At 39.5% G+C, this 25,108-nt stretch overlaps 1 protein-coding gene and 1 non-coding gene across 7 annotated transcripts in view; one reads left to right on the top strand and one right to left on the bottom strand.

The window, feature by feature from the left end:
- The window catches only part of CORO1C (coronin 1C), an 88,644-nt gene that overhangs the window by 44,216 nt on the left and 19,320 nt on the right, over nucleotides 1-25,108 (top strand). For all 6 annotated transcript variants that reach the window (XM_025401191.1, XM_025401190.1, XM_025401194.1 and 3 more), the window contains one exon: nucleotides 10,723-10,845. In XM_025401191.1, coding sequence (XP_025256976.1) covers nucleotides 10,723-10,845 — 123 coding nt within the window. The remainder of the gene's footprint in view (nucleotides 1-10,722; nucleotides 10,846-25,108) is intronic.
- On the bottom strand, nucleotides 20,798-20,858 carry LOC112635668. Its single transcript, XR_003122003.1, has one exon. It is a non-coding gene; the product is annotated as a U7 small nuclear RNA (small nuclear RNA).

Genomic DNA, 25,108 nt, shown 5'->3' with positions numbered 1-25,108 from the left:
GTACTTCTTAAATGTGGATTCCTTTTTAGAAGGAGATGTGAGATTGATAAATAAGATATACTGGGCTGGGCATGGTGGCTCACGCCTGTAATCTCAGCACTTTGGGAGGTCGAGGTGGGTGGATCACCTGAGGTCAGGAGTTTGAGACCAACCCGGCCAACATGGTGAAAAAAATACAAAAATTACCTGGGCTTGGTGGCGTGTGCCTGTAATCCCAGCTACTCAGAAGGCTGAGGCAGGAGACTCGCTTGTACCTGGGAGGCGGAGGTTGCAATGAGCTGAGATTGTATCGCTGCACTCCAGCCTGCATGACAGAGGGAGACTCCATCTCAAAAAAAAAAAAAAAAAGTGGGGGATACATTGTTAATAAGTGGAAGCTGTTGTGATTTTCCAGTAAAATTGATAGGAAATGCCCTTACAACTAAGAAATATCATTTCTTCTTTTTTCTTTTTTTAAATTTTAATTAAATTATTATTATTATTATTATTATTGAGACAGAGTCTCACTGTCACCCAGGCTGGAGTACAGTGGCGCAGTCTTGGCTCACTGCCACCTCTGCCTCCCAGGTTCAAGCGATTCTCGTGCCTCAGCCTCCTGAGTTGCTGGGACTATAGGCACACACTATCACGCGCAGCTAATTTTTGTAATTTTGGTAAAGATGGAGTTTCATCATGTTGGCCAGGCTGGTCTTGAACTCCTGACCTCAAGTGATCCACCCGCCTCAGCCTCCCAAAGTGCCGAGATTAGAGGCGTGAGCCACTGTGCTTGGCGTTATTATTTTTTTTGAAACAGTGTCTTACTCTGTCACCCAAGGTGGAGTGCAGTGGCGCGATCATAATTCACTGCAGCCTTGACCTCCTGGGCTCAGGTGATCCTCCCACCTCAGCCTTCCGAGTAGCTGGGACTACAGGTACATGCCACTACACCTGGCTAATTTTTGTATTTCTTTGTAGGGACAGGGTTTGCCATGTTGCACAGGCTGATAGAAATATTTCTTTTTTTTTTTTTTTTTTTTTTTGAGACGGAGTCTGGCTCTGTCGCCCAGGCTGGAGTGCAGTGGCCGGATCTCAGCTCACTGCAAGCCCTGCCTCCCGGGTTCACGCCATTCTCCTGCCTCAGCCTCCCGAGTAGCTGGGACTACAGGCGCCCGCCACCTCGCCCGGCTAATTTTTTTTGTATTTTAGTAGAGACGGGGTTTCACCGTGTTAGCCAGGATGGTCTCGATCTCCTGACCTCGTGATCCACCCGTCTCGGCCTCCCAAAGTGCTGGGATTACAGGCTTGAGCCACCGCGCCCGGCCAGAAATATTTCTTAAGGTTTATGTTGAATTTAGTGTGCCTAAAGAGGAATGTTTTTTGCTAAGTTATTTAAGTTATGAACTTTCCTTTTTAGAGCAATTTGATAAAGTTATATTTTTACTGATGCTTACATTTTGATTTTCATTCCCCTTGTCCCCGCAAAATGCCCATTGGAGGAAATGTTGCCTAACTCTGTGGGTTTTGTTGAAGTATCAGTCTCCAGGAAGTCGGCTGTGTTTTAGCTACTTCAAGATTTTTAAGTGTTTTCCCCAAAGCAAATGATAGTGCTTGTATCTGGGACGGTTTCTGCCATGGTGAAGGTTGCTGGCTGGAACAAGCTGAAAGACATCACCCTCAGCTCTGGCCAGCCACGTGGAAATTGTGCCATTACACCTCTCCCTTGTGCCAGCTGTATACACGCTTTGGAAGCTGAATTTTCCTTTCAGCTCATGTTGCTTGGCTCTGGGCAGGCTGTACTGGATCTTTCAGATAATAATGTCTGCAGGCCAGTGTCCTGACCTATTTCACCAATGTCCCACGAGTTTATGAACTGGCTCTGGGCCAGAGCCTTTGGGAAACTTGGTGCTGGCCATTTTTGCCACTTGTTGGGTTGACATGCTAGTAATCCCAATCATTTGGAGTTTTAGCTAGAGAGATACAATAAAAGCTATCCTATGGCATGTGATTGAGAAGAGTAAGTAATCAGTGAATCAATATTTATTTAAAGCAAAGAGTCTAAATGGCTATTACATTTTCAGCTAAACTACTTCAATTCCATGCCAGAAAAGTAGTAATATTCTAGATTAAGCAACAGAGGTCATTTATGCCTAATGAAATAGTTGACTGATATGTTAGTAAAGTGAGGTTTTTCTGTCTCTAAGCCTTGGAAGATTGGTGGGAGGTTCTTAAATAAGTCATTTTTTAGTTTGAAAAGATATCTAAGAGCTGGCTTTAATTCTTGTACATCTTCCTTTCAGCCTCTGCATTCATTTAAATTTGCTGCTTACAGGTTCAGGTAAGCTGTGCTGTCACCATGACATGTAGTGGATGTCTTTCTGAATGGCCCCTCTCAATCTAGCTAATTATACATAGATTCTTTGGTTTATTCACTACATGATAAATGAGTGTCGTGCGGACGAATGAGAATGGTGTTCTAGTGCAAAATGTCTTCAGAATGATGTTTCCTCGTCTTTACCATATAAGTCCGTTATTAGTATGGTTTCCTTTAATCTCCATGAACTGGAGCCCTCAGCAGTTTGTAAGTGGCCAGCTTTGCATTTTTAATAACATATACTGATTTGGTCAAATATGTTGTTGTGCTTTTGTTTTGATCTGATTATGAGTAAGAAGATATTTGGAGGTATAAGCCCTTGAAAGCAGGATAGCTGATACTTGACTGTGTGTTTGTGAACATCCAGCATGCCAAATAATCAGTGTACCTTTAAAATGCCATCTACCCCCATACTCTCTTCACATATTTACAGATATTTAGTCAATTGCTTTTCTCTTGTGCTACAGTGGAATACTACTTCCTCTGTTTTAAGGATTTATGGTGACATCACAACCAGAGGAAGCAGCTGCTTGTAGAATATCATTTTTTATTAACTCGGTTTCTGATGGCCAGTTGCCAATAATTTTAAACATTACTTGTGTGCCTTTTCTTACAACCCATGACATAGTGGAAATTTTCTTTTCCCTATCAAATCTAGTATGGCTGGTCAGTGATATTTTAGATCTTTGCTTCTTGACTTTCTCTGTGCCTCAGCTTCTTTATTTAGAAAGTAAACTAAAAAATACAAAAAAACTAGCCGGGCGAGGTGGCGGGTGCCTGTAGTCCCAGCTACTCGGGAGGCCGAGGCAGGAGAATGGCGGAAACCCGGGAGGCGGAGCTTGCAGTGAGCTGAGATCACGCTGCTGCACTCCAGCCTGGGCCACAGAGCGAGACTCCGTCTCAAAAAAAAAAAAAAAAAAAGAAAGGTAATAAAGTTCCCACATCTTAAAGGTTGTCATGAGGGGACAAGTTATCAAGGTCTTGAGACAGTTCCTAGCATGTAATTTAAGTACTTAAAAAGTGTTAGCCATTGTTATTTGTTTTGATAGAAAGGATGGAAATAGGTGGCAGTTGCTCTTTCAGTGACATTCAGGTTCCAGAGAAAAATATTGAGCCCTGGTACTTTCAGGCTGTAGATTTATTGGGGCTGAGCTGGAAATGGCAGTAATGCTTATTATTATTGTCAAATATCTTGACTGAAGAATACTGGTGAATAGCTATTAACTTTTAGCCAGGGTTATTTAATTTTAACTTCAAAAAAGAAGCCATTTAGTAAGAAGCTTCTTAGTATGTAATTAAGAACAACTAGTACTAGTGCTTCCAGATTCCCCTCAAAATTGTTTTATGTTTGAACAAAAGCTCTTCTTAGCCCAGATTGGAAAAAATCATTTGGTGTTCTTGGAAGTTCAGAGCTCAGTACTATACTTGGCCATCAAGGATGCCAAATGTGGTTTCCTGAGCAGAGCCTAGCAATCAAAGACCCTGATGTAAAACAAAACAACTCAGGTAGAAAAGCTTTTTTCCTTGGGAGTAAAAAAAAATTTTGTAATGCAAAGTTAGTAACAATGCATTGATGTATTTCTTAACTTTATTATATTTTAAATTCTTTTTTCAAAATAAAAAATGTATCAAATAAGATAAAGGGCACACATGTACTCACCAGATTAAACAGATGTTAATATTTTCCCATATTTGTTGCATATTTCCCCTTTTTGAAAAAAGTAAAGCAAAACAGATACAGGTAAAATACCATTCCCATTTATTTTCTCCTTCCCCAGAGGTAATCTTTTCTTCAAATATGTATCATATTTTTATTACATGTATGTTTATCTGTAGCATATGCTTTTATTTCATGTGTCTTAAACTTTTATGTAAATATTTATTCCCATACTGAAGGACAGTGAAATTGCTTCTATTTTGCAACTATTTCCAACAATGTGGCAATAAATATTCCTCTTGTACAAAATATGGGAGCATCTCTCTCACCCGGACCACCTAGGAGTGGCATTGCTGGGCTGGACATCCTCACCTCTGTTACCAAATTGCTCTTGAAAGGAATTGTAACAAGGTATTCTGTAAGGAGTTTATGAGTTCCTCTTTCCTGACATCTTTGTCAGCACATGTATTTAGACTTTTAAATGTTTACCAGTTTTGATGAGTATAAAATGTCACCTTGTTGTTTTAATTTGTAGTTCTCTAATTATCAGTGAGATTGAAGTGTCTTTTCACACATCTATTGCCTCTTCAGGTTTTCTTCCCTATGAGTTCTCTGCTCATGTAATTTGCCCATCATTCTGTTTGGTTGTTGATTTTGTTGGGTATGTATGTTGCATACCTCTTCTTGCACTTTGTAACTTGTCTGTTCATTTACATTTTTAAAGAACAACTCACACTGCTGAATTTGGTTTCCTTTTGTTGCTGCTGTTTGTGAGGAGCTTTGCATCAATATTTATGTCATATACGCTTCAATTTTTCTCCCTTGTACTGCCCGTTGTGTCAAGGTGTTACGTTCCTTATATGATGAATTCAGGGGCACTTTACTTTTTTCTATTCTCTGGAAAGGTTTGTTTGAAATGATATCTTCCTTGAATATTTGGTGACACTCACCTGTAAAACCATCTGGGCCTAGTGTTTTTTGGTGTTTGGTGATTGATTGATTTATTAGGGGTTGGTGATGGGTAGAGTGATACTACTGATCTTTTATGGTTATAGATCTAATTTACATTTATTTATTCTTAAATATGTTTTGATGTTACTTTTACTTCTGTGAGATTGTGTATTTCATCTAGAGTATTCAAATTTATATATAGTCAAATGTTATTCCTAGTATTTTCATACTCTGTACATTTCTACTTTATTTGTAAGTTATGTCCCTTTTAAAATTATTGGTATTCATTTGTGCCTTATCTCTTTTCCTGATCTATCCAGTTTAGTTGATTGTGTTATTTAGTTTTTTTCCACTGATTTCTTTTCTTACTTTTTTTTTTTTTTTTGAGACAGAGTCTTGCACTGTTGCCTGGGCTGGAGTGCAATGGCGCGATCTCAGCTCACTGCAACCTCTGCCTCCCAGTTTCAAGCAATTCTCTTGCCTCAGCCTCCTGAGTAGCTGGGATTACAGGTGCCCCCCACCACGCCTGGCTAATTTTTTGTATTTTTAGTAGAGACAGGGTTTCATTATGTTGGCCAGGCTGGTCCTGAACTCCTGACCTCGTGATCTGCCCGCCTCGGCCTCCCAGAATGCTGTGATTACAGGCATGAGCCACTGTGCTCGGTGTATTTTCTAATAATTTTACATTCTTTGGATGTACTCTGTTCATTTTCTAACTTCTCAAGATAGCAACTCAATGCATTAATTTTCGGTCTTTTCTACTATATGCATTTAAGACTGTCCATTTTTCACTAAGATCTGTTTTAGTTGTGTCTTGCACATTTGGATATATTGTGTATTGCTCAGTTTTAACTTTGTTATCCATTATGATTTTTATAAAACTGAATTATTTAGTAAATTAAAATATTTTCAAAGGTACTGGAGATTTTTGGTTTATTTTTCTATTAATTTTTAATTGTATTGCATTATACTCAGAACATGCTCTACATGCTATTGACTCCTTGGTATTTTTTGAGATTTGCTTCATGGTCTCCTAATTGATAATTTAAAAAAAATAAATTTTTTTTTTTTTTTTTTTTTTTTTTTTTTTTGAGACGGAGTCTCGCTCTGCCGCCCAGGCTGGAGTGCAGTGGCCGGATCTCAGCTCACTGCAAGCTCCGCCTCCCAGGTTCCCGCCATTCTCCTGCCTCAGCCTCCCGAGTAGCTGGGACTACAGGCGCCCACCACCGCGCCCGGCTAGTTTTTTTGTATTTTTAAGTAGAGACGGGGTTTCACCGTGTTAGCCAGGATGGTCTCGATCTCCTGACCTCGTGATCCGCCCGTCTCGGCCTCCCAAAGTGCTGGGATTACAGGCTTGAGCCACCGCGCCCGGCCAAAAAAATAAATGTTTAATGTGTGTTTGAAAAAAGTGTATTTTTAAATGTTAGGTACAAGGTTATATATATTCATTAGATCAAACTTGTTAATTTTTATAAAATCTTCTGTATTCATATTAATTTTGTCTGTTTAATTTCTTAAATCTTTGTTGAAATCTCTTAAGATTACGACTTTGTCATTTTCTTCTTCGAGTTCTGTCAACATTTGCCTTAATTATTTTGAAATTGTGTGGTTAGATTAATTACACTTTATAGTGGCAATATAACTTTCCAGTGAATTGTTTCTTTAGATGTCAGGTAGTGATATTAATCTCTAATAGCACATTTCACCTTAAAGTCTGTTTGTTCTGGTATTAACTACCAGGTATACTTTTTAATATGTCCCCCTCCTTTATTTGCCTTTTGGTGCCATTATTTTTTAAAAATATGTTTTGTAGCTGGATTTATAATCTAATCTGAGAGGCCTTGTCTTTTATCTAGTGAACTTAATCTTGCATTTACTACAAATCATGATTTATAGCTGGTTTTGTTTCCACCATCTTTGTGCTTTCTAGTTTTCATGCTTTTTTTTCTTAAAAAATTTGTCTGTGCTTTTCATGAGTTGCATTCATACTTTCTTTGGTCCTTTTTTTCTTTTTATTTTCTCTTTCTATTGGATTGAGCCGGTTTTTAAGTTCTAGCTATTCTAGTACACCTCCACCAGAAATTATACATTCTGTCTTTCCTTTCAGTATTTACTCTTCATTTGGACATCTTTACTTAAAGTCTAAAATTAGTCAATTTTAAAGTCCGATCATATGCCTTTTACCTTAAATGGTATTGTTGTCTAATATTTTATTTCTGTCTTTTTAAAATCTGTACTCCAAGTAGGTATTATTAGTACTGTTTTACATAGTACCTGTTTGTATTTGCTTTATTTATTTATTTGCTCACCATTGTTTTGCTATACCAGTCAGTTTTTATACTTTACTTTCTTTTCCTGAAATGAGTCCTTGAACTTAATTCTTTGAAATTAATATAGCAATTCTTTGAGACAAGTCTGAGAATTTAATTTTTTGAACAAGAGTTTACCCATGGTAAATTCTGTCTCTTTTTGTCTACAATGTCTTTTGTTTGCTTTTTTCTTGTCATCATTCTTGAATGATAGTTTTTCTGGGTATGGAATACAAGGGTGGTTGTTTTTCTTAGCATTTCCAAGATATTTTCCATTTCTTTGTTTCTCTGATTGCTTCTGAGAAGTCTGCTCACAGTCAAATTACTCTTGTCAGTAGGTCATCTGTCCTTTCTCTGTTGTTGCTTCTGGGATCTTCTCTTTGTTCTAGGTGTTCTAAATTGCACTAGGATATGAATAGATAAGAATTTGTTTTCACTTATACTGCCCTAGGTAGGATTCGTGCCTCTTAAATCTAAAGACTTATGCATTTAATTGAACCTGAAAAATTCGTAGCCATTATCTCTTTAATTTTTGCCTCTGTTCCATTCTTTTAATTCTCTGCTTTTGGTATGTCTATTTAAATGTGTGTCAAACTTCATTTTGAGCTTCCAGCCTTAGGATGTTTTAAATTATGAAATATCACACATTCAAGCCACACATGGTGACACACAACTATGGTTCCAGCTATGTAGGAGTCTGAGGCAGGAGGATCACTTGATGCCAGCAGTTCAAGGCTGCAGTGAGCTATGATCGTGCCTGTGAATGGCCACTGCATTCCAGCCTAGGCAACATGAGACAAGAACAAGAGAGAGAGAGAGACAAGGAAGGAAGGAGAAAGAGAGCACACATTCAAAACAGTTACTATATCTATAGTTTGATAATTATGTAACATTATTAACTAATTATGTAAAATAGGATGAACACCTGTGATCCCAGTACCATCAGCTTGAGCAATTTAATATCAAGGAGTACAAATGAAATCTGCATCTTACCTGCATGATTTTTGTGAGAATGCAATAAGATAAGCAAAACCGTGTGGCTTAGACTTAGTAGCTGGTCGTTCTTTAAGGAGAGACACCATCTGAAATGTGGTAGAGTAGATTCCAGCATTTGTTGAATTTTGGGTAATGTTTATTGAGTACTTCAAGTGCTGGGACAGTACCAAGTTCTTTACCTTGATTGTCTCATTTAGTCCTCACATCAGCTCTTAAGGAATAAATTTGTTAAACATTCTAGTTTTATAGATGAGGAACTGAGGTTGAGGAATGGAGTAATTTGGCTAGGACTTCACAGCTGGAAGATGGCAGAACCATGGCTACACTCTGGGCAGTCTGGTTCTCAACCATTTATGCTTTGCTGCCTGTAAATGAATCGTGTGGCTCCTTCCTATGACACCCAGATTCTATATGATATGGTGTTCATTGGAAATTCCTTTGTTGAAGTCCTTTTTTGGTGATGCATTTTGGGAGATCCAAACTGGGTTGCAAGGGAAAGTGGAGGAACATGAAGAAACCTAGGCCTTAGGTCTATAAACAGGGCCATCTTCAGGTCTCAACTTGGAACTTACCTTTCCCAGAAGAAAACCTCTCCAGAGACGGTGACCCCACAAACCTGCTTGAATGTCCTCCTTCTATGTTCCTATGTGGCACCGTAATTGGCTGTTTAAATGTCTCCTCTCACTGGACTCCATGTGGTAGCCAGGACAGGACTGCCTTGTTAACGTCTGTATCTCCAGCACTCAACACAATGTCTGGTCCATAAAGGTTCACAACACATATTTGATAATTCTTAATGATGGAGTAAATTATTGTACTAGAAGAACTAATAATGTGACAGCTTTTATTGAATATTTTATTCCAAATTCTGTGGTTAAATTTTTTACATATTTTACAGATAATTGTAATACTGAATTGTGATTTATCTAAAAGGGTTCTCTCATTTAATCCTTACAATAATTGCAGGAGTTAAGTATCATTGTTAACTATTTTACAGATGACAAATGAGCTGAAGTTTAGAGAGATTACATGACTTGTCTAAAATCACCTGCTGTTTAATCGGTAGAGCATGGATTTGAACCCTTACCTGTCTGATTCCAGAGCCTGTGGTCTTTACATGTTAGCGTTCTGCTTCTCTGGAGATTTGCACAGTCAAGTTAAATTGGAGAAATCATAGAAATTTATGTTCTTGAAAAATTGCTAAGAAGCCCACCCCAGTGTTGGGATAATTTGCCATATAAGGGCAAAAACAACAAAAAATAGATTCAGCCATACGTTGCAGTGATTCCTTTCTGTGCACCTGCTCTTACAGCATACACAGCTTCAGCATGGACTGGCATTAAGCTGTTTTAAAAAGGAAACCACTTTCATGCACCCGTTGTTAACAACAGCAGTTGTCTTAGTTGACACAAAATTGGTCTGATAACCCTGGTTGGTTTGCTAGATTCAAATGTGTGACATGAACAAATCGTGGCAGCTATTTATGACCAACATTAAGCATTTTAGTCTTAATCAGATGTGGAACTGGCTGATGGGTGAGGTCTAAGTTGGTGTTAACTAGACTGGCTGGCTGGCATTTCTGTTGATTGAAGATAGCAGAGAGACTGAGACATTAAAATGTAGTAGGCTCTTTAGACCCTAAGTGATAGCTAAAGCTTTTTTTTTTTTTTTTAACTTTAACTTTTAAAATTTTCTTTTCTTTTTTCTTTTTTCTTTTTTTTTTTTTTTTTAAGACAGAGTCTCACTGTGTCACTAGGCTGGAGTGCAGTGGTGCGATCTCAGCTCACTGCAACCTCCGCTTCCCGGGTTCAAGCGATTCTCCTGCCTCAGCCTCCTGAGTAGCTGGGACTATAGGCACTCACCACCATGCCCGGCTAATTTTTGTATTTTTAGTCGGGGTTTCACCATGTTGGCCAGGATAGTCTCAATCTCCTGACCTGCTGATCCACCTGCCTCAGCCTCCCAAAGTGCTGGGATTATAGGCGTGAGCCACCGCACCCAGCCTTTAAATTTTCATAGTGCCATTCATTTCCAGAACTGGTAATTTATATATTTGAGGATATTGTCTTATTGTATTAAAAGTTATATTTCACATTTTGAATAATACCAAGGTTTAGGGATTTTTTTAAAAGCCATGGTGGAACATCATTTTAATTTACAATTTGGTTATTTAGAATTGTATTTTGGTAAAAAGACTTTCATATTCTCTTTTGCTATGTCTGCTAGTGCAGTTGATTACATCTTTTTGGTTCTAGGGATTTGGATTCTTGTAATTTGATGGCGTGTCCTTGGTAGTGGCTTTTTCTAGAAGTGAAAGTTGATATTTACTATACGATGTCATCATATCTAGATAATTGAGAGTTTTGGGTGGAGGTAATACAGGAGAAATGGGCCTAAGAAAATGTATAACCTCTGTAGTGTTGATGTTACGTAATAGGTTTGTTTCTCTCTTCTTTCAGACTGGTCGAATTGACAAATCCTACCCTACAGTATGTGGCCACACAGGACCAGTGCTGGACATAGACTGGTGCCCACATAACGATCAGGTCATTGCCAGCGGTTCAGAGGACTGCACGGTCATGGTAAGCTCCCAGGGTGTTGCATGCACGCAGGCCAATGGGACTCACCTACTGCTTTCAAAAGCATGTGTGTGAATGTGTGTGTATGTATAGAGGCTTAAAAAGCAGAAAGTTATAGCAGTTTTGACTGTCTGTTGGATTTTACAAGAATTTACTACATTTAAGTTTAATTACAGATAATCCTTTCAACAAGCCCTTAAATCAAAAGGTTGTACTGCAGTGTCTTTTTTTTTTTTTTTTTTTTTTTTTTTTGAGATGGGGTCTCACTCTGTCACCCAGGCTGGAGTGCAGTGTCATGATCTCAGCTCACTGTAACCTCCACCTCCCAGGTTCCAGTGATTCTTCTGCCTCAGACTCCTGAGTAACTGGGATTACAGGCATCCGCTGCCACACCTGGCTAATTTTTGTATTTTTAATAGAGATGAGGTTTCACCATGTCGGCCAGGCCGGTCTCGAACTCCTGACCTCAAGTGATCCGCCTACCTCGGCTTCCCAAAGTGCTGGGATTACAGTCTTTTCTGTGAGTGTATTTGTGTATGTGCTTATTGACAGTTGACATCTTCTCTGTCGGAAGATTTTAGGGAAAGTAAAATGACTTTTCAGTAATTCTGTAATGCCATTTGACCACATGAATTTCCCCTCGCCCCAAAAGAAGAGAAAAAACTGCTGGCACAGACTGTACAAGACAGTGACGTAAGATGCCAAAGTTATGCAGATGAAATGGGATATGTCACAGGTGGTAAAAGACAGTTTTTGCAATTGCTTATTTCCAAGCTAACAGCAGAAATTGTGTTCTGTCCAGTGGACCCTGGTTAAGAAAGTCCTTTTCATAAAGATATACAAACAAACAAAAAACGTGAAAGGTGAATTAAGCACTTCACATTCCCTCCTTTAGTTTCCAAAAGTAGGTTATGTGTGAAACAAGGCTTTGGAGTACTTTTTAATATGATTTCTTGTTCTTGGTTGTGATTTTTAACTTTAAAATGTGATTATTGGTTTGGGTCAGTTTTTAATGCTATCCCAAAATAGGTTGAAAAGGTTAGGCATAAGCACAGATGGGAGTACTGCTGCCCCTGAAATAAGGGAAGATGGTCTCTAATTAATTTGGTAAGCAGTCTCGCACATGTCAGGTAGACAGCTTGGAGAACTATGCTACTTTTATTTTCCTCTCTGTTGGCTGTAGACTGAAACATTGTTTGGAAAGCTTTATTAATTAAAATTATTTTACATAAACACAAATTAATTCCTGAACTGTGTCATTTAAACATTTACCCGCTTTTCCTCATGGGCTTTTGGCTGGGAATGTCTCCTCCTGTGATCTCATAATTTTGGCAGCTAAAGCATATTAAGGAAATATGCTGCTGTGAAAGGGAATTGTTCTGTTTAATGTGCCTTGCTAAATTGATCATTTTAATGGCCATGGACACATTTTGCTAAGAGAAAGGAATATTATTTAGACCTGATGCCAGAATTTTTTTTTTTTTTGAGATGGAGTCTCACTTTGTCCCCCAGGTTGGAGTGCAATGGCATGATCTCAGCTCACTGCAACCTCTACCTCCCAGGTTCAAGCGATTCTCCTGCCTCAGCCTCCCGAGTAGCTGGGATTACAGGCCTGCGCCACCACGCCCAGCTAATTTTTATGTTTTTAGTAGAAACGGAGTTTCACCATGTTGGCCAGGCTGGTCTTGAACTCCTGACCTCAAGTGATCCACCCGCCTCAGCCTCCCAAAGTGCTGGGATTTCAGGTACGAGCCATCGCGCCCGACTTGGATGCCAGAATCTTAAACAGAGAGTCTGAACCTCTTTTGAAGAAGCAGGTTTGATCCATCCTCTGGCTCTCCCTGTCTCTAGCATTATCCTTTAAAAAAAAAAAAAAAAGGATAACGTTATCCTTTAAAAAAAAAAAAGTGTGTATTATAAAACAGAAAAGCACACCAAATAGTCAAGTGAAAAAGTGAATTCAGGGAGTTAAGTGATTTATGACATAGCGAACACCATGTAACCACCTTCCATGTCAAAAAGTAGAACTTTCCCAACCTCCTCGGACTTCTCCATGTGCCCCATCCCAGTCCAACACCCCTCCTCCCTCTCAAAGTAACCACTCTCCTGACTTTTGTAATACTCATTTCCTTGCCTTTCTTTGTAGTAGTAATCCCTCAAGTGTATACCTCTAGACTCTATAGACTGGTCTTGCCAGTTTTAAAAACTTTAAGTCTTAATCTGAAGATTCTTTCTTCATCATTTTCTTTTTCCTACAATGTATCTACGCAAAAGCCCTGACGTTTGACCTGTGCTTTTCAGCCATCTGGATTTTGCTGATTGTATCCTCATGTTGCAGTGGAACGTACTCCTCTGTCCTCTGAATTTCCTGCAGATTGGCAGCTGGAACCTGAAGTGCGGTCAGATTCAGGTTCTGTCCTTTTGGCAAGACTGTATTGTTCCCGTTATGTTCTTCCATACGCTAGGAAGCACATGATGTCACGATGTCTGGGTTTCATTCTTTTTCGATTCGTGCATTCTGTGCCTATATCCAGTCATTCACTAGGGGTCGCAATATGGTGACAGTAAATTCTGTCATTTTGTTTTCAATTTTTAGCTGGTAAAATTTTATAAGATGATGCCCTGACTTGCATACTATTTAGTTACCAAATAGTATAGTTCATTTAGGAAAGCAGGATAAGTGCTTGATTCTTTCCTTTTATTTACCCAGTTCTCAAGATAATGAATTGATTGTCTGTCATCCTCAGAACATGACAAATGAGGGTTTTTTCCCCCCTTTCCTTTCATTTTGAAATTATGGATTTGAATATATTTGATGGGTTCAATCCATTATAATTCTTATCTCAAAGCTGACTTTCTCGCCTTTTCCAGTGGAAACCTCTTCAAGATTTCTGAGTCCTTTTGAAATGACCCTTGTAGTCTTTGATAGATAGATTCCTTGCTGTGTGATATGCTGAGGTGTTTCAGGTTCACTTTGGACATCCCTGCCCAAGCCATTTCTTTCAGACGTCCTGGTTTATTTTAAGGGAGAATTATATCTCTTAAGTATGCAGTAGCATTATGTCCAAAAAAAAAATGTGTGTGTGTGTGTGTGTGTAATTAATTTTAAAATACTGTATTACCAAAGAGAGTGTAATCTTTTTGTTGTGGAGGGTTTCCCCTCCATGCTGATGGCTGCTGACTGATGAGGGTGGTGGTTGCTGAAGGTTGGGCTGGATGAGGCAATGACAATAAAGTTTGTCATATTGATTGACTTGGCCTCTCATGAAATCTTCCTCTGTAGCATGTAATGCTGTTTGATAGCATTTTACCCACCGTAGAGCTTCTTTCAAAATTGGAGTCAGTCCTCTCAAACCCTTTTGCTGCCTTATCAACTAAGTTTATGTAGGTAATATTCTAAATGTTTTGTTGTCATTTCAACAGTGTTCACAGCATCATTACCAGGAGTACATTCCATCTCAGGAAACTGTTTTATTTGCTTTTCCATAAGGAACAACGCCTCATCTGTTCAAATTTTATCATTAGTTTGCAGCAATTCACTCACATCTTCAGGCTCCACTTTTTATTCTCTACTTCTGTATTTCCACCATATCTACAGTTACTTCTTCCACCAAAGTCTTGAACTCCTCAAATGTTGATATTTTGAACTCCTTCCATGAATCATGAATTTTCTTAATGTCACCTAAAATGGTTAATCCTTTCTAGGTTGTTTTTTTTTTTTTTTTGAGACGGGGTCTTGCTCTGTCACCCAGGCTGGAGTGCAGTGGTACGATCTCGGCTCACTGCAACCTCCGCCTCCCAGGTTCAAGCGATTCTCCTGCCTCAGCCTCCCGAGTAGCTGGGACTACAGGCGCGTGCCACCATGCCCAGCTAATTTTTTGTATTTTTAGTAGAGACGGGGTTTCACCGTGTTAGCCAGGATGGTCTCCATCTCCTGATCTCGTGATCCGCCCGCCTTGGCCTCCCAAAGTGCTGGGATTACAGGCGTGAGCCACTGCACCCGGCCCAGAAGGTTTTTAATTCACTTTGCCCAGATCCATCAGGGGAATCACTATCAGTGGTAGCTGTAGCCTTATGAAATGTATTTCTTAAATAAGAAGACTTGGCCGGGCGCGGTGGCTCACGCCTGTAATCCCAGCACTTTGGGAGGCCGAAACGGGCGGATCACGAGATCAGGAGATCGAGACCATCCTGGCTAACACGGTGAAACCCCGTCTCTACTAAAAATTCATTAAAAAAATGAACCGGGCGTGGTGGTGGGCGCCTGTAGTCCCAGCTACATGGGAGGCTGAGGCAGGAGAATGGTGTGAACCCGGGAAGTGGAGCTTGCAGTGAGTGGAGATCGTACCACTGCACTCCAGCCTGGGTGACAAAGCAAGCAAGACTCCGTCTCAAAAAAAAAAAAAAAAAAAAAAAAAGACTTGAAAGTCAAAATGATTCCTTGTTCCAAGGGCTGCAGAATTGATGTTAGCAGGTGAAAACAACGTTAGTCTCCTTGTACATTTTCATCAGAGGTCTTGGGTGATAAGGTGCATTGTTGATGAGCAGTAATATTTTTAAGGAATCTTTTTTTTTCCTGATCGGTAGTTCTCAATGGTGGACTTAAAATATTCAGTAAACCATGCAGTAAACAGATGTGCTGTCATTCATGCTTTGTTTTTCCATTTCTAGAACACAGACAGAGTAGATTTAGCATAATTCTTAAGGGCCATAGGATTTTTGGTGCGGTAAATGAGCATTGGCATCAACTTAAAGTCGCCAGCTGCATCAGCCTGTAACAAGACAGGCAGCTCATCTTTTGAAGCTTTGAAGCCAGGCATTGACTTCTCCTCTCTAGCCATGAAAGTTCTCGGTGGCATCTTCTTTCAGTAGAAGGCTGTTTCATCTACATTGAAAATGTGTTGTTTAATGTAGCCACCTTCATCAATGATCTTAGCCAGATCTTCTGGATAACTTGCTGCAGCTTCTCCATCAGCACTTGCTGCTTTCCCTTGTACTTTTATATAATGGATATGGCATCTTTCCTTAACCTCGTGAACCAACCTCTGCTAGTTTCCAACTTTTCTTCTGCAGCTTCCTCACCTCTGTCAGCCTCCATAGAATTGAAAAGAGTTAGGACTTTGCTCTGGATTAGGCTTTGGCTTAAGGGAATCTTGTGGCTGGTTTGTATTTCTATCCAGACCACTAAAACAAAGGCTGTTTTTGCTTTTTTATCATTCATGTGTTCACTGGAGTAGCACTTTTAATTTCCTGAACTTTTCTTTTGCATTCACAGCTTGGCTAACTGGCTTAAGAGGCGCTTAGCTTTTAGCCTGTTTCAGGTTTCGACATGGCTTCCTCACTAAGCTTAATCATTTCTAATTTTTGATTTAAAGTGGGAAATGTGCAACTCTTCCTTTCACTGAAACACTTAAAGGTCATTTAGGGTTATTAGTTGGCCTAATTTCAATGTTGTTATGTCTCAGGTAATAGGGAGGCCCAAGGAGAGGAAGAGACAGGGATACAGGGAGAGCAGGTGGTGGAGCAGTGAGAAAACACACAGCGTTTATCGATTAAGTTCACTGTCTTATATGGGTGCAGTTCGTAGTGCCCCCAAAACAATTACAGTAGTAACACCAGAGATCACTTATCACTGTAACAGATACAGTAATAACAAAAAAGTTTGAAATGCTGCAGGAATTACCAAAATGGGACACAGAGACAGTGAACACATGCTGTTGGAAAAATGGTGCGGATAGACTTGCCTTAGGGCTGATACGAAACTTCAATTTGTTTAAAAAACAAAAACAAAAACACCACCACATTATCTGTGAAGTGCAATAAAATGAGGTATGCCTGTATTTACCTAACCTCTTTAATTAATATTAATCACATCTCCATCTCCTTTCTTCCACATACAGAATGCAGGATCTTAGGGATACAGAAGGAGAATTAGAGTATCCTTATCTACCTCATTTGTCTTATCACATTATACATATAGTAGTCTCAGAGTGAAAATACTAATACCACCACTGTAGTATGATTACTGAAAATTGTTAAAAAACTAAACAATTAGTTAAAAAACGAAACAACTTTTTAAAACCCATGCTATGTCTATTCTCCCTCCGTTTAAAAATGATGTATTCTGTATTTTCAAGACCACATCGCTGTTACATTCAACAGTCTCTCCTCTCTTGGTTCTGTGAGTAACTACATTGAAGTGCACTCCATCAATCATTGTGTCAATCTCGCACCAGGCATTTGGATCATCTGAAGCTTGTTCTTGCGTGGATTCCTTAAGAAGGGGTCATGGGAACAATATTCTCTGAATTCTTGTATACTGATAATAACTTATCTGTGATCTTTTTACTTGAAAGTGAGTTTTTCTGAATATAAAATTATTGGGCAGGGACAGTGCCTCACACCTGTAATTCCAGCAGTTTGGGAGGCCGAGGCAAGTGGACTTTTTGAGCCCAGGAGTTCAAGACCAGCCTGGGCAACATGGTGAAACCCCATCTCTACAAAAAATAAAAAATTAGCTGGGTGTGGTGGTGAGTCCCTGTGGTCCCAGCTACTTGGGAGTCAGGTGGGAGGACCTCTTGGGCCTTGGAAGATCAAGGCTGCATTGAGCCGTGATCGTGCCACTGCGCTACAGCCTGGTTAACAGAGTGAGACTGATCCTGTTTCTAAATAAATAAATAAAATTATTGACTCACAGTTTTTCCTTGAGTATCTAAATACCTTATTCCATTTTCTTTTGGCATAGGTGTTGCTGTCAAAGTCAGATTATAATCTAATTTCCTTTCCCTTGTAAATCATATGCTCTTTTTGCCTAAATGTTCGTAAGATTTTTCTTCTTCAAATATAGTTAATTTTACTAGAAGATTATTGGTCATTCTGAGTTGGTATCTCTAGATACTATAGTATGCTCTTTCAATATATAGTTTCCCATCTTTTTTTTTCTTGAATTACAGTTTTTAATGTTTTTTGTTTTTTTTTTTTAATTTCCGTTCCCTTGCTTTGGTTTTCTTTATCAGAGGCTCTTGTTATCCATATGCTTTGTCTTCTTTACTTCTCTTTAGTAGTTGTCAGTTTCTCTTCAAACCTCTTTTCTTTTTCTTCCCTCCCCTTCCCTTCCCTCCTTTTCTTTCTTTTTTCGAGACAAGGTCTTGCTCTGTCACCCAGGCTGGAGTACAGTGGCAGGATCATGCCTTGACCTCCTGGGCTCAAGCAGTCCTCCCACTTCAACCTGCTGAGTAGCTGCAACCACAGGCATTTACCACCATGTCCAGTTGATTTTCAATTTTTTTGTAGAGACGAGGTTTCTCACAGTGTTGTCCAGGCTGGCCTCTAACTTGTGGCCTCAAGCATTCCTCCCAGCTTGGCCTTCCAAAGTGTTGGGATTACACGTGTGAGCCACCATGCTAGGCCCCAAACCTTTTTTTTTGTTTTTTCTTTTTTAGATTTTATTATTATTATTATTTTGCTCTTTTCCTTTTATTTCTTTTGGGGGCATTATTTGTTGTGTTTATTTGCTCTTGTGTTCTTTCTTGGTTTGTCTTCATTTATTTCTAATTTTTTTCTTGATTTCTGTCACTTTATTTTTTGAGTTTTTCAAGTTCTGATTTATAATGTTTTATATATTATTTTCTTATTTTGAATTACTATAACGTAGTTTTTATCTCTTTTGAGCATGTCTTTTTAGCATCTTTGTATTGTCTAAAGGGATGTTATTCTGTGTCTTATTCTCTTTTGTTCTGACAGTAATTTTGGAATTCAACCTTGATTTTTTTTTTCTTGCTTATTTTTATGTGGATTTAATTTTCCCAAGCTTTTTAGATGGTGGCTTGGTTCAGAGAGCTGCTCTAATTTCACAGAGCTCCCTCTCTGACATCTTCAGATAGTGTTCAGAAACATGGTGCCTTGCTTTCTGAGATTTCCTGGCCTGGCTTTTATGTAGCCTCTTTTATGCTTTTATCCCTCTTATTTCTATCCTGCTGAAATTCGATTTCATTTCCTGGAGTGTCTGCTTTGTGGGCCCATCTGGAAGGGAGCCCTCTCTGGGTGATTTTGAGAGTGCTGGGGTCTAGATTGTGCCTGCCTCTTCAGACCTTTTAAATTCAGTACTCCTATGCCCAGCTTCTGTTGGAAAAAGCAAAATCCTTCCCAGTTTCTACTGCTGATCTCACACCGGCCTGCTGCCCTCGGGTCTGTCAGGTGTCCCCTTGCTGTCCCCTCCCACACAAACCCGAGGCCGATCACATGCAGGTCGTGTGGCTGTTGGTGTTTGCTCCCACCCACTTGAATTTTGGGGATATCACCTAGTTTGTGTAAATGTTGTCCCTGGATTTTTGTTTTATTTTGTTTTCTGCTAGCTCTGTATTTTTATGGAGGGACTTTGGAAAACCCCCCAAACAATGCTGCCACTGAGATTCTGCCATCTCCCAGAATCCTCAATGTTGCCCTTTTACTGGCATTGCTGGAGTGCACATTTTGTAAATTAAATAATGCTTTGGGATAAATCTTTCTAATTTAAAAAAGTCTTTAAGTATAGAACTAATATTTAAATCACCCTTTAATCACTTAATATCCCCCATATCATGTTATTATTGGAGTAATTGAAGCTTGTATAGCTTAGCAGTTGAAATGAAAGTTTAAAGAAATATTTGATCTTCTCTTAGCCTACCTGCTTCTTAATACCTTATTTTCCACTTGCTCTTCTGAAGGTAAAAGAACACTGTACTATAGATCAAATGGTTTCAGACAACACCCGCCGTCCGCCCCCGCCCTTTTTTTTTTTTTTTTTTAACAGAAAAGCTCTGTGTAGTTTCTGAAGCCTAGGCTATTGGTAGTAGCTCATGAGCTACAAATAGTAGACAGTATAACAATGCTTAGTTTTAGAAGAAGAAGGATACCAAGGAGAGCCCGAGAGTAGGAGCTCTGAGCATTTGCAGGTTGCTTTGCTTAAATACTCTCAGCCCCGATTGCCTTACATATAATATGGAGGTATGATAATAATAATTATGCCTATCAAGAGAGTCAAAAGGAAGCTGTAAATGTATAATGGGCTGTTATTTTTTGTAATGGGGATTTTGATGTATACCTATAGTGGATTCCTAGCAGCAAGAGTACCTTTAATAGATATTTTGTAGAAAAATACAGTGGAACCAGTTTATCAAATGAACTATAAAAGAATAAAAGTAATTTTTAAAAAACTGCTTTTGGGATTACTTATGGTATATAAATCCATGAAGTCCTAAGCATTGAAGTGTTGGTTTGCTAATTTTGTGGGCATTGATTTAGTGACAGCCACTTTGCAGTTTTAGGAGAGGGAATACCAGTCTTAAGATACATCCCCCCATTGTTTAGGCGGGGCTTCTTGCATCCTAAAAGTAAATTATATTGACACAGTTTACCTTTCATGTACTACTTTGTGAAATAGCGTTTTATACTATCACACAGCAGTTGTGTAAATCCTACTCCTGGAAACTACACTTCACTCCTACCTTTTGCAAAGTTTTGGCTCTGTGAGTTCTTTTCTTCAGCAGTATCTTCTCAAAGAGAGTTTTAAGATTGTGGCTACCTAAGTATTTTACTTGGGGAAATTTTAGCTCCAAGAAAATAATAGTGCTTTAAATAATACAAAGAGCAGCCAAGTTAAGTTTAGTGAATGATGTTGATTCAACATTGTTCCTTATCTGCAGGGTAATAATCAAGCACAAATGTAAAAAATGGCTAATTCGGACAATGGGGTTGCATAATTGTTCCTTCCAGAGCCTGGGAGATGGAAAGATCTTGCAAAATGATAGTCTTAATTGTCTCCAGCTATGTAATAGTCCAAATTTTTAAGTTTAAAGGACGCTTCCCCCCTTCTCTCAAATCAATTTATTCTTCTGCAGAAATAAACAAAAATAAATACCCTATCTAATCCATTTTTGCTTCCATTATAAATTTTCCTAATGTTTTTGGCGGGTGGGAAGGCATTTGACAAAGACTGGAAAACCTGCTAGACAAATTCTGAAAGAGCTTTAATGCTTTCTAATATAGTTTTTACCCTGAAATAAAAATGGAAGTTGATGTTTTGGTTCCTCTTAGGCATTCAGCAGGGAGGGCTTTGTCTTAACTCCATTTTGTACAGATTGCATCTGGGCCATTTGCCAGAGGATATTATAACCCTGGCAGATCGGAACCCAACACTCGGTTCTTAGTTTTCCCGAACTCGGTGCCGCTCTGCACGTCATGGTTCATTTGGGAATGCCCTGATGCCCTACATGCAGGCCTTTGTGGGCGTCTGTGGGACGCTGTGCTGCTCTGCAGCTGCCAACCACATCTTTAAGCTTTTTCCTGTCTCATGTCTTTTCTTCATTTCCCCTTTGGAATTGGTTTCCTTAGCATTAGAAAAATAGGGTCTTTTGGGGGCTAACCCTTTTTACGGCTGTAACTCTAGCCCTAGCACAGTAGCAAGTTCATGATGGGTGATTAAAATAGGGAAACAGTGTCTGGAAAGCAGTATTTGAAAAATAAAACTATTAATTAATTGTACTTTAAAATGAGTATGTGAGAGAAACCCAAGTGTTTTAGTTTTCCTTTTTTCTTGTTGGGATTGTTCTCTTGAGTTGTTCTTTTTCCATATCCAGGCTTTCACATGTGAAAAGGATGCCCATGAGACAGTAGTTCTGAACATGTTCTTAAAGTTGTTTTTTTCTAAACCACAATGGGATTTTACTGATGGATTCACTTATTCATGTAGGAGCCCTTGGAACTGATTTCATTTTTTTGGTTATATAGATGAGAGGTTTCTATGTTGCGCAGGCTGGCCTCGAACGCCTAGCCTCGCCTCCTTATGCACCAGGACAACAGACCTGAGCCCCCGCAGCTCCTCTGATTTCATTTTTGTCCTTTCAAAACAAAACAAAACATTGTCATAGTAATGTGTTGTCCAAATAGAAAATGTTAGGAACACACAGCATTATTTAAATTAAGAAAATAAAATAAAAGAGAGGGAGTAGGGATAACTTGTACTCTTTGCTGTGCTGAGATGCCTACTCTGGGTGTTTTATGTCTGTTCTCCTCTGCACTCACTGCATACAGGTTTGAGAAAGCTGGTTGGTATTACAATACCAGTCTGTAGCCATAGAACAAAGAAAAGCTAAGCCTACTCAGAGATCAGATCTGTCGTTACTGTGGTAATTGGCCTAGGTATAAACCAGAGCTTTCACACATATGATATCTTGGGTGTAAATTAGTTAGTGTTAATTAATTGGGTACAGTGCTGAATTAATTTGAAGACAAGACTCCTTCTAAGAAATTCTGATGTTCAGACCTAGAAATATATATGAGGTCATAGTGGTCATATAAACAGCAAGAAAAGTCATCATGAAAATATGGTAGGCTCCTTTTTTTTTTATTTTGCCATGCACTATTCTAAGCCTTTATGTGCATGATTATATTTAGTTATCGTATCAGCACAGTAAGCCATGAGCATGGCCTATTTTACAACTTAGGAAACAGGCTCAGAGAGTGACAGTTTTGTCAAGGGTCACACAGCTGATAAAAGGCCCAGCCAGACCCAGATCTGTCTAGCTCCAAAGAAAGCCCCATGCTCTTCTCCCTCATTGCAGTATTTCCTATTAGGGTAGTGTTTTGGGGCATGCAAAATGTTTGAGCTCATTTAACCCTTCTAGTAACCCCTGAGTAAGCACAGCTGTCCCCAGTATCAAGGAAATTCAGGCTCCTGGAAGTGAAATTTCTCCTTAATGCTAACATGACCAATTAGTGTCCCAGCTCTGACAGGAGCCTGTGTCTTCTGACACCCAGACCAGCATCCCATATTACATACAAAAGGGCCAAACATGTACCAAGTGGTGCTTCTGTTTGTTGTTGTCCCTGAGCTGCAGGAACATCAGTCCAAACCTGCAAGCCATCACCCGAAGTAGCAGACAACCCTGAAGAGGGCAGAGAGCCACATAATGACAGTCCTGTGAGCAGGGCCTGTGGGCGCCAGCCAGAGCACGTGTATGCTGGTGTGGAAAGACCTGCAGACCGCCCCCAAGCCCCCAGCTCTTTCCACAGTCCACTGTAGAGAACACCATCCCCTCTTTATCAGTGGATGCAAGAATTCAATTGTCTTCTCGTTTCATTTCAGAGACTTTTTCACTCAACTTTCTTCTCACATTGCAGTCCTTGTGCTTACAGTATTATTAGCTTTTTCACTCTGATGCTTTTTCCCTAGCAGCTCCTGAGCCAGCTTCTTTATGGCATTGTTTAAATGCTGCATGCACTTTTTAGAAAATTGTTCTACACATCTGTGTTTTTTATTTTGAGACTCGATATTCAATTTCTCCTTATTTTCTTCTCTACTTTCACCTAAGTCTTGTTCATCCTTAGAGGTCACCTCCTCAGGGAGCCCTCCTTGGTGAACCAAGCTTGCTTAGCAGGAAGCTTATTTCATAGTAGTGCGGTTGGCTTATGCTAGCATAGCACTGGTTGCACTGTGTGGTTCCTAGTGAATATACAGGCAATAATAACAACTAACACCCAGTGTCTGCCTTACGCCAGGCATTCTTCTAAATGTGTCAGTTTCATGTCACCATGTTAGTCTTCAAATCGCCTCACAGAGGGCAGGTTCAATATTAAGTCCTGGAAAGGTTAGGTGAATGTCCCCAAGGTCACACCACTGATATGTGACTGAATCAGGAATTCAGTCACATCAGTCTGGCCAGAGCCCATCATCTCAGCCCTGCTGTGTACTGTCTCTGCATTCTGGAGGCACTATGTGTGTGTCTGGCTCTGTGCTGAGGGTTAATTCCTTAAATCTCTTAGCACACTTCTCAGGCATAGGTACTAATGTTTTCTCTATGCAGTGATGTTTGCCAGGATCATCACAGTAAGTAGCCCAGGCAGGATTTGAACCAGACTCTGCCTGACTCCGGTGCTCACTCTCTAACCCTCTGTATCACACCACTTGGATTTGTTGTCTTTGATTTTCAGTCTGATAGAAGTCTCTGCTTTCTGTTAGACCATCAACTTCTCAAGAGCAGGGCCTGTATTTAGTTACCCAGTACTAGATGGGTTACAAGAAAATTTATTGTAACTCATTAAACATGTTACAAGAAAGAGTTAACCAAGGTAGTAAAATGGGTTAAGTGCTTGTCTTATGTGCATAAACCCAGCCGAGGGAACCATTAAACCAGCTGGAGGTGAGGTAAAGAAGGAACACACAAAGTTTCCTTATTTTAAAAATTAATAAATGTTTTGCTTCATCATTAAAATTTTCTTTTAATCCAGGAAAAGATGATGGGGAGAAGCTAGAGAAAGGAAAAGGTTGAGTCCCCATTATGAGCTCTGCTTCTGCCCTCATATTTTAAGGTTGGAAATGCTGATTATAACCAAAGCGTCCCATCACTCCACATCTCATTAGTGATTTGGAGAATGCACTGGCTGTGCTCAGAGTTAGACACAGAAGCGTTTTCAGTCCTTGCGAGGAAACCCAGCAGGCCATGGTTGGGGTGCCATCTGGAGATCGAAGGTGGTATTACCACTCTGTCAGTTCTAAGTGGGGTCACAGTGCATCTTGCAAAATGCATTTCCTGTTGAGTCACTAAAGTCCCATTTCATAATTGTTTTTCTGTCGACTTCATGCTTTGATCAAATTAATAGTCACTGTTTTCTGTGTGTTCTGTTCAAAATGTCAGTCCTGCTTTATATTCAAATAGTCAAGTTCAATGTGGAGTTGTTTCACTAATCATAAATTCTTGAACAAAAATAGTGCATATCAGGATGAAAGCTGACATGCAGTGCTGGAGGAGAGCAGATGCCCACATTCTCCACAGGGGAAAGAGGCCTGGGTCAAGGTCTGTTCCGCAGAGGATCCTTTTCCTTCTATGCTTGTTCACACCTGCCTTGCTTAAAATTTGCTGAATGATGGTGGGGCTTTGGGGAAATTAGGTGATGTTCTAAACTTGGGCCCTCAAAATGCAGGTTTATTTTTGCCATGATTTGCATAAGGGGTTATATTTAGCCTGGGCAGAATTGAGCTGTAAAAATGAACAAATCACTCAACTCATGACCTTTTCCCACTCTTCAGAATGGCAAACTTTTCTCATTTTTTTGCAGGACAGTTGAACTGAGCTGAACCCTAAACACTCATCCAGTCTAGATCTCTGCCTTCCACTAAGCAATTGAAAACAGACAATTGTTTGTCCCTTCTTTAAAGTTCCCACAAAGGAAAATTCTGTTTCTCACGTGTTCTAGTGTTGAACATGATTTTTCACTGACAAGTTCTTAA

The sequence above is a fragment of the Theropithecus gelada genome, chromosome 11, assembly GCF_003255815.1.
Source record: "Theropithecus gelada isolate Dixy chromosome 11, Tgel_1.0, whole genome shotgun sequence".
In the NCBI taxonomy this organism is placed as follows: Eukaryota; Metazoa; Chordata; class Mammalia; order Primates; family Cercopithecidae; genus Theropithecus; species Theropithecus gelada.
Note: the sequence above shows the minus strand (reverse complement) of the source record. Positions and strands in the feature narration are given on the sequence as shown.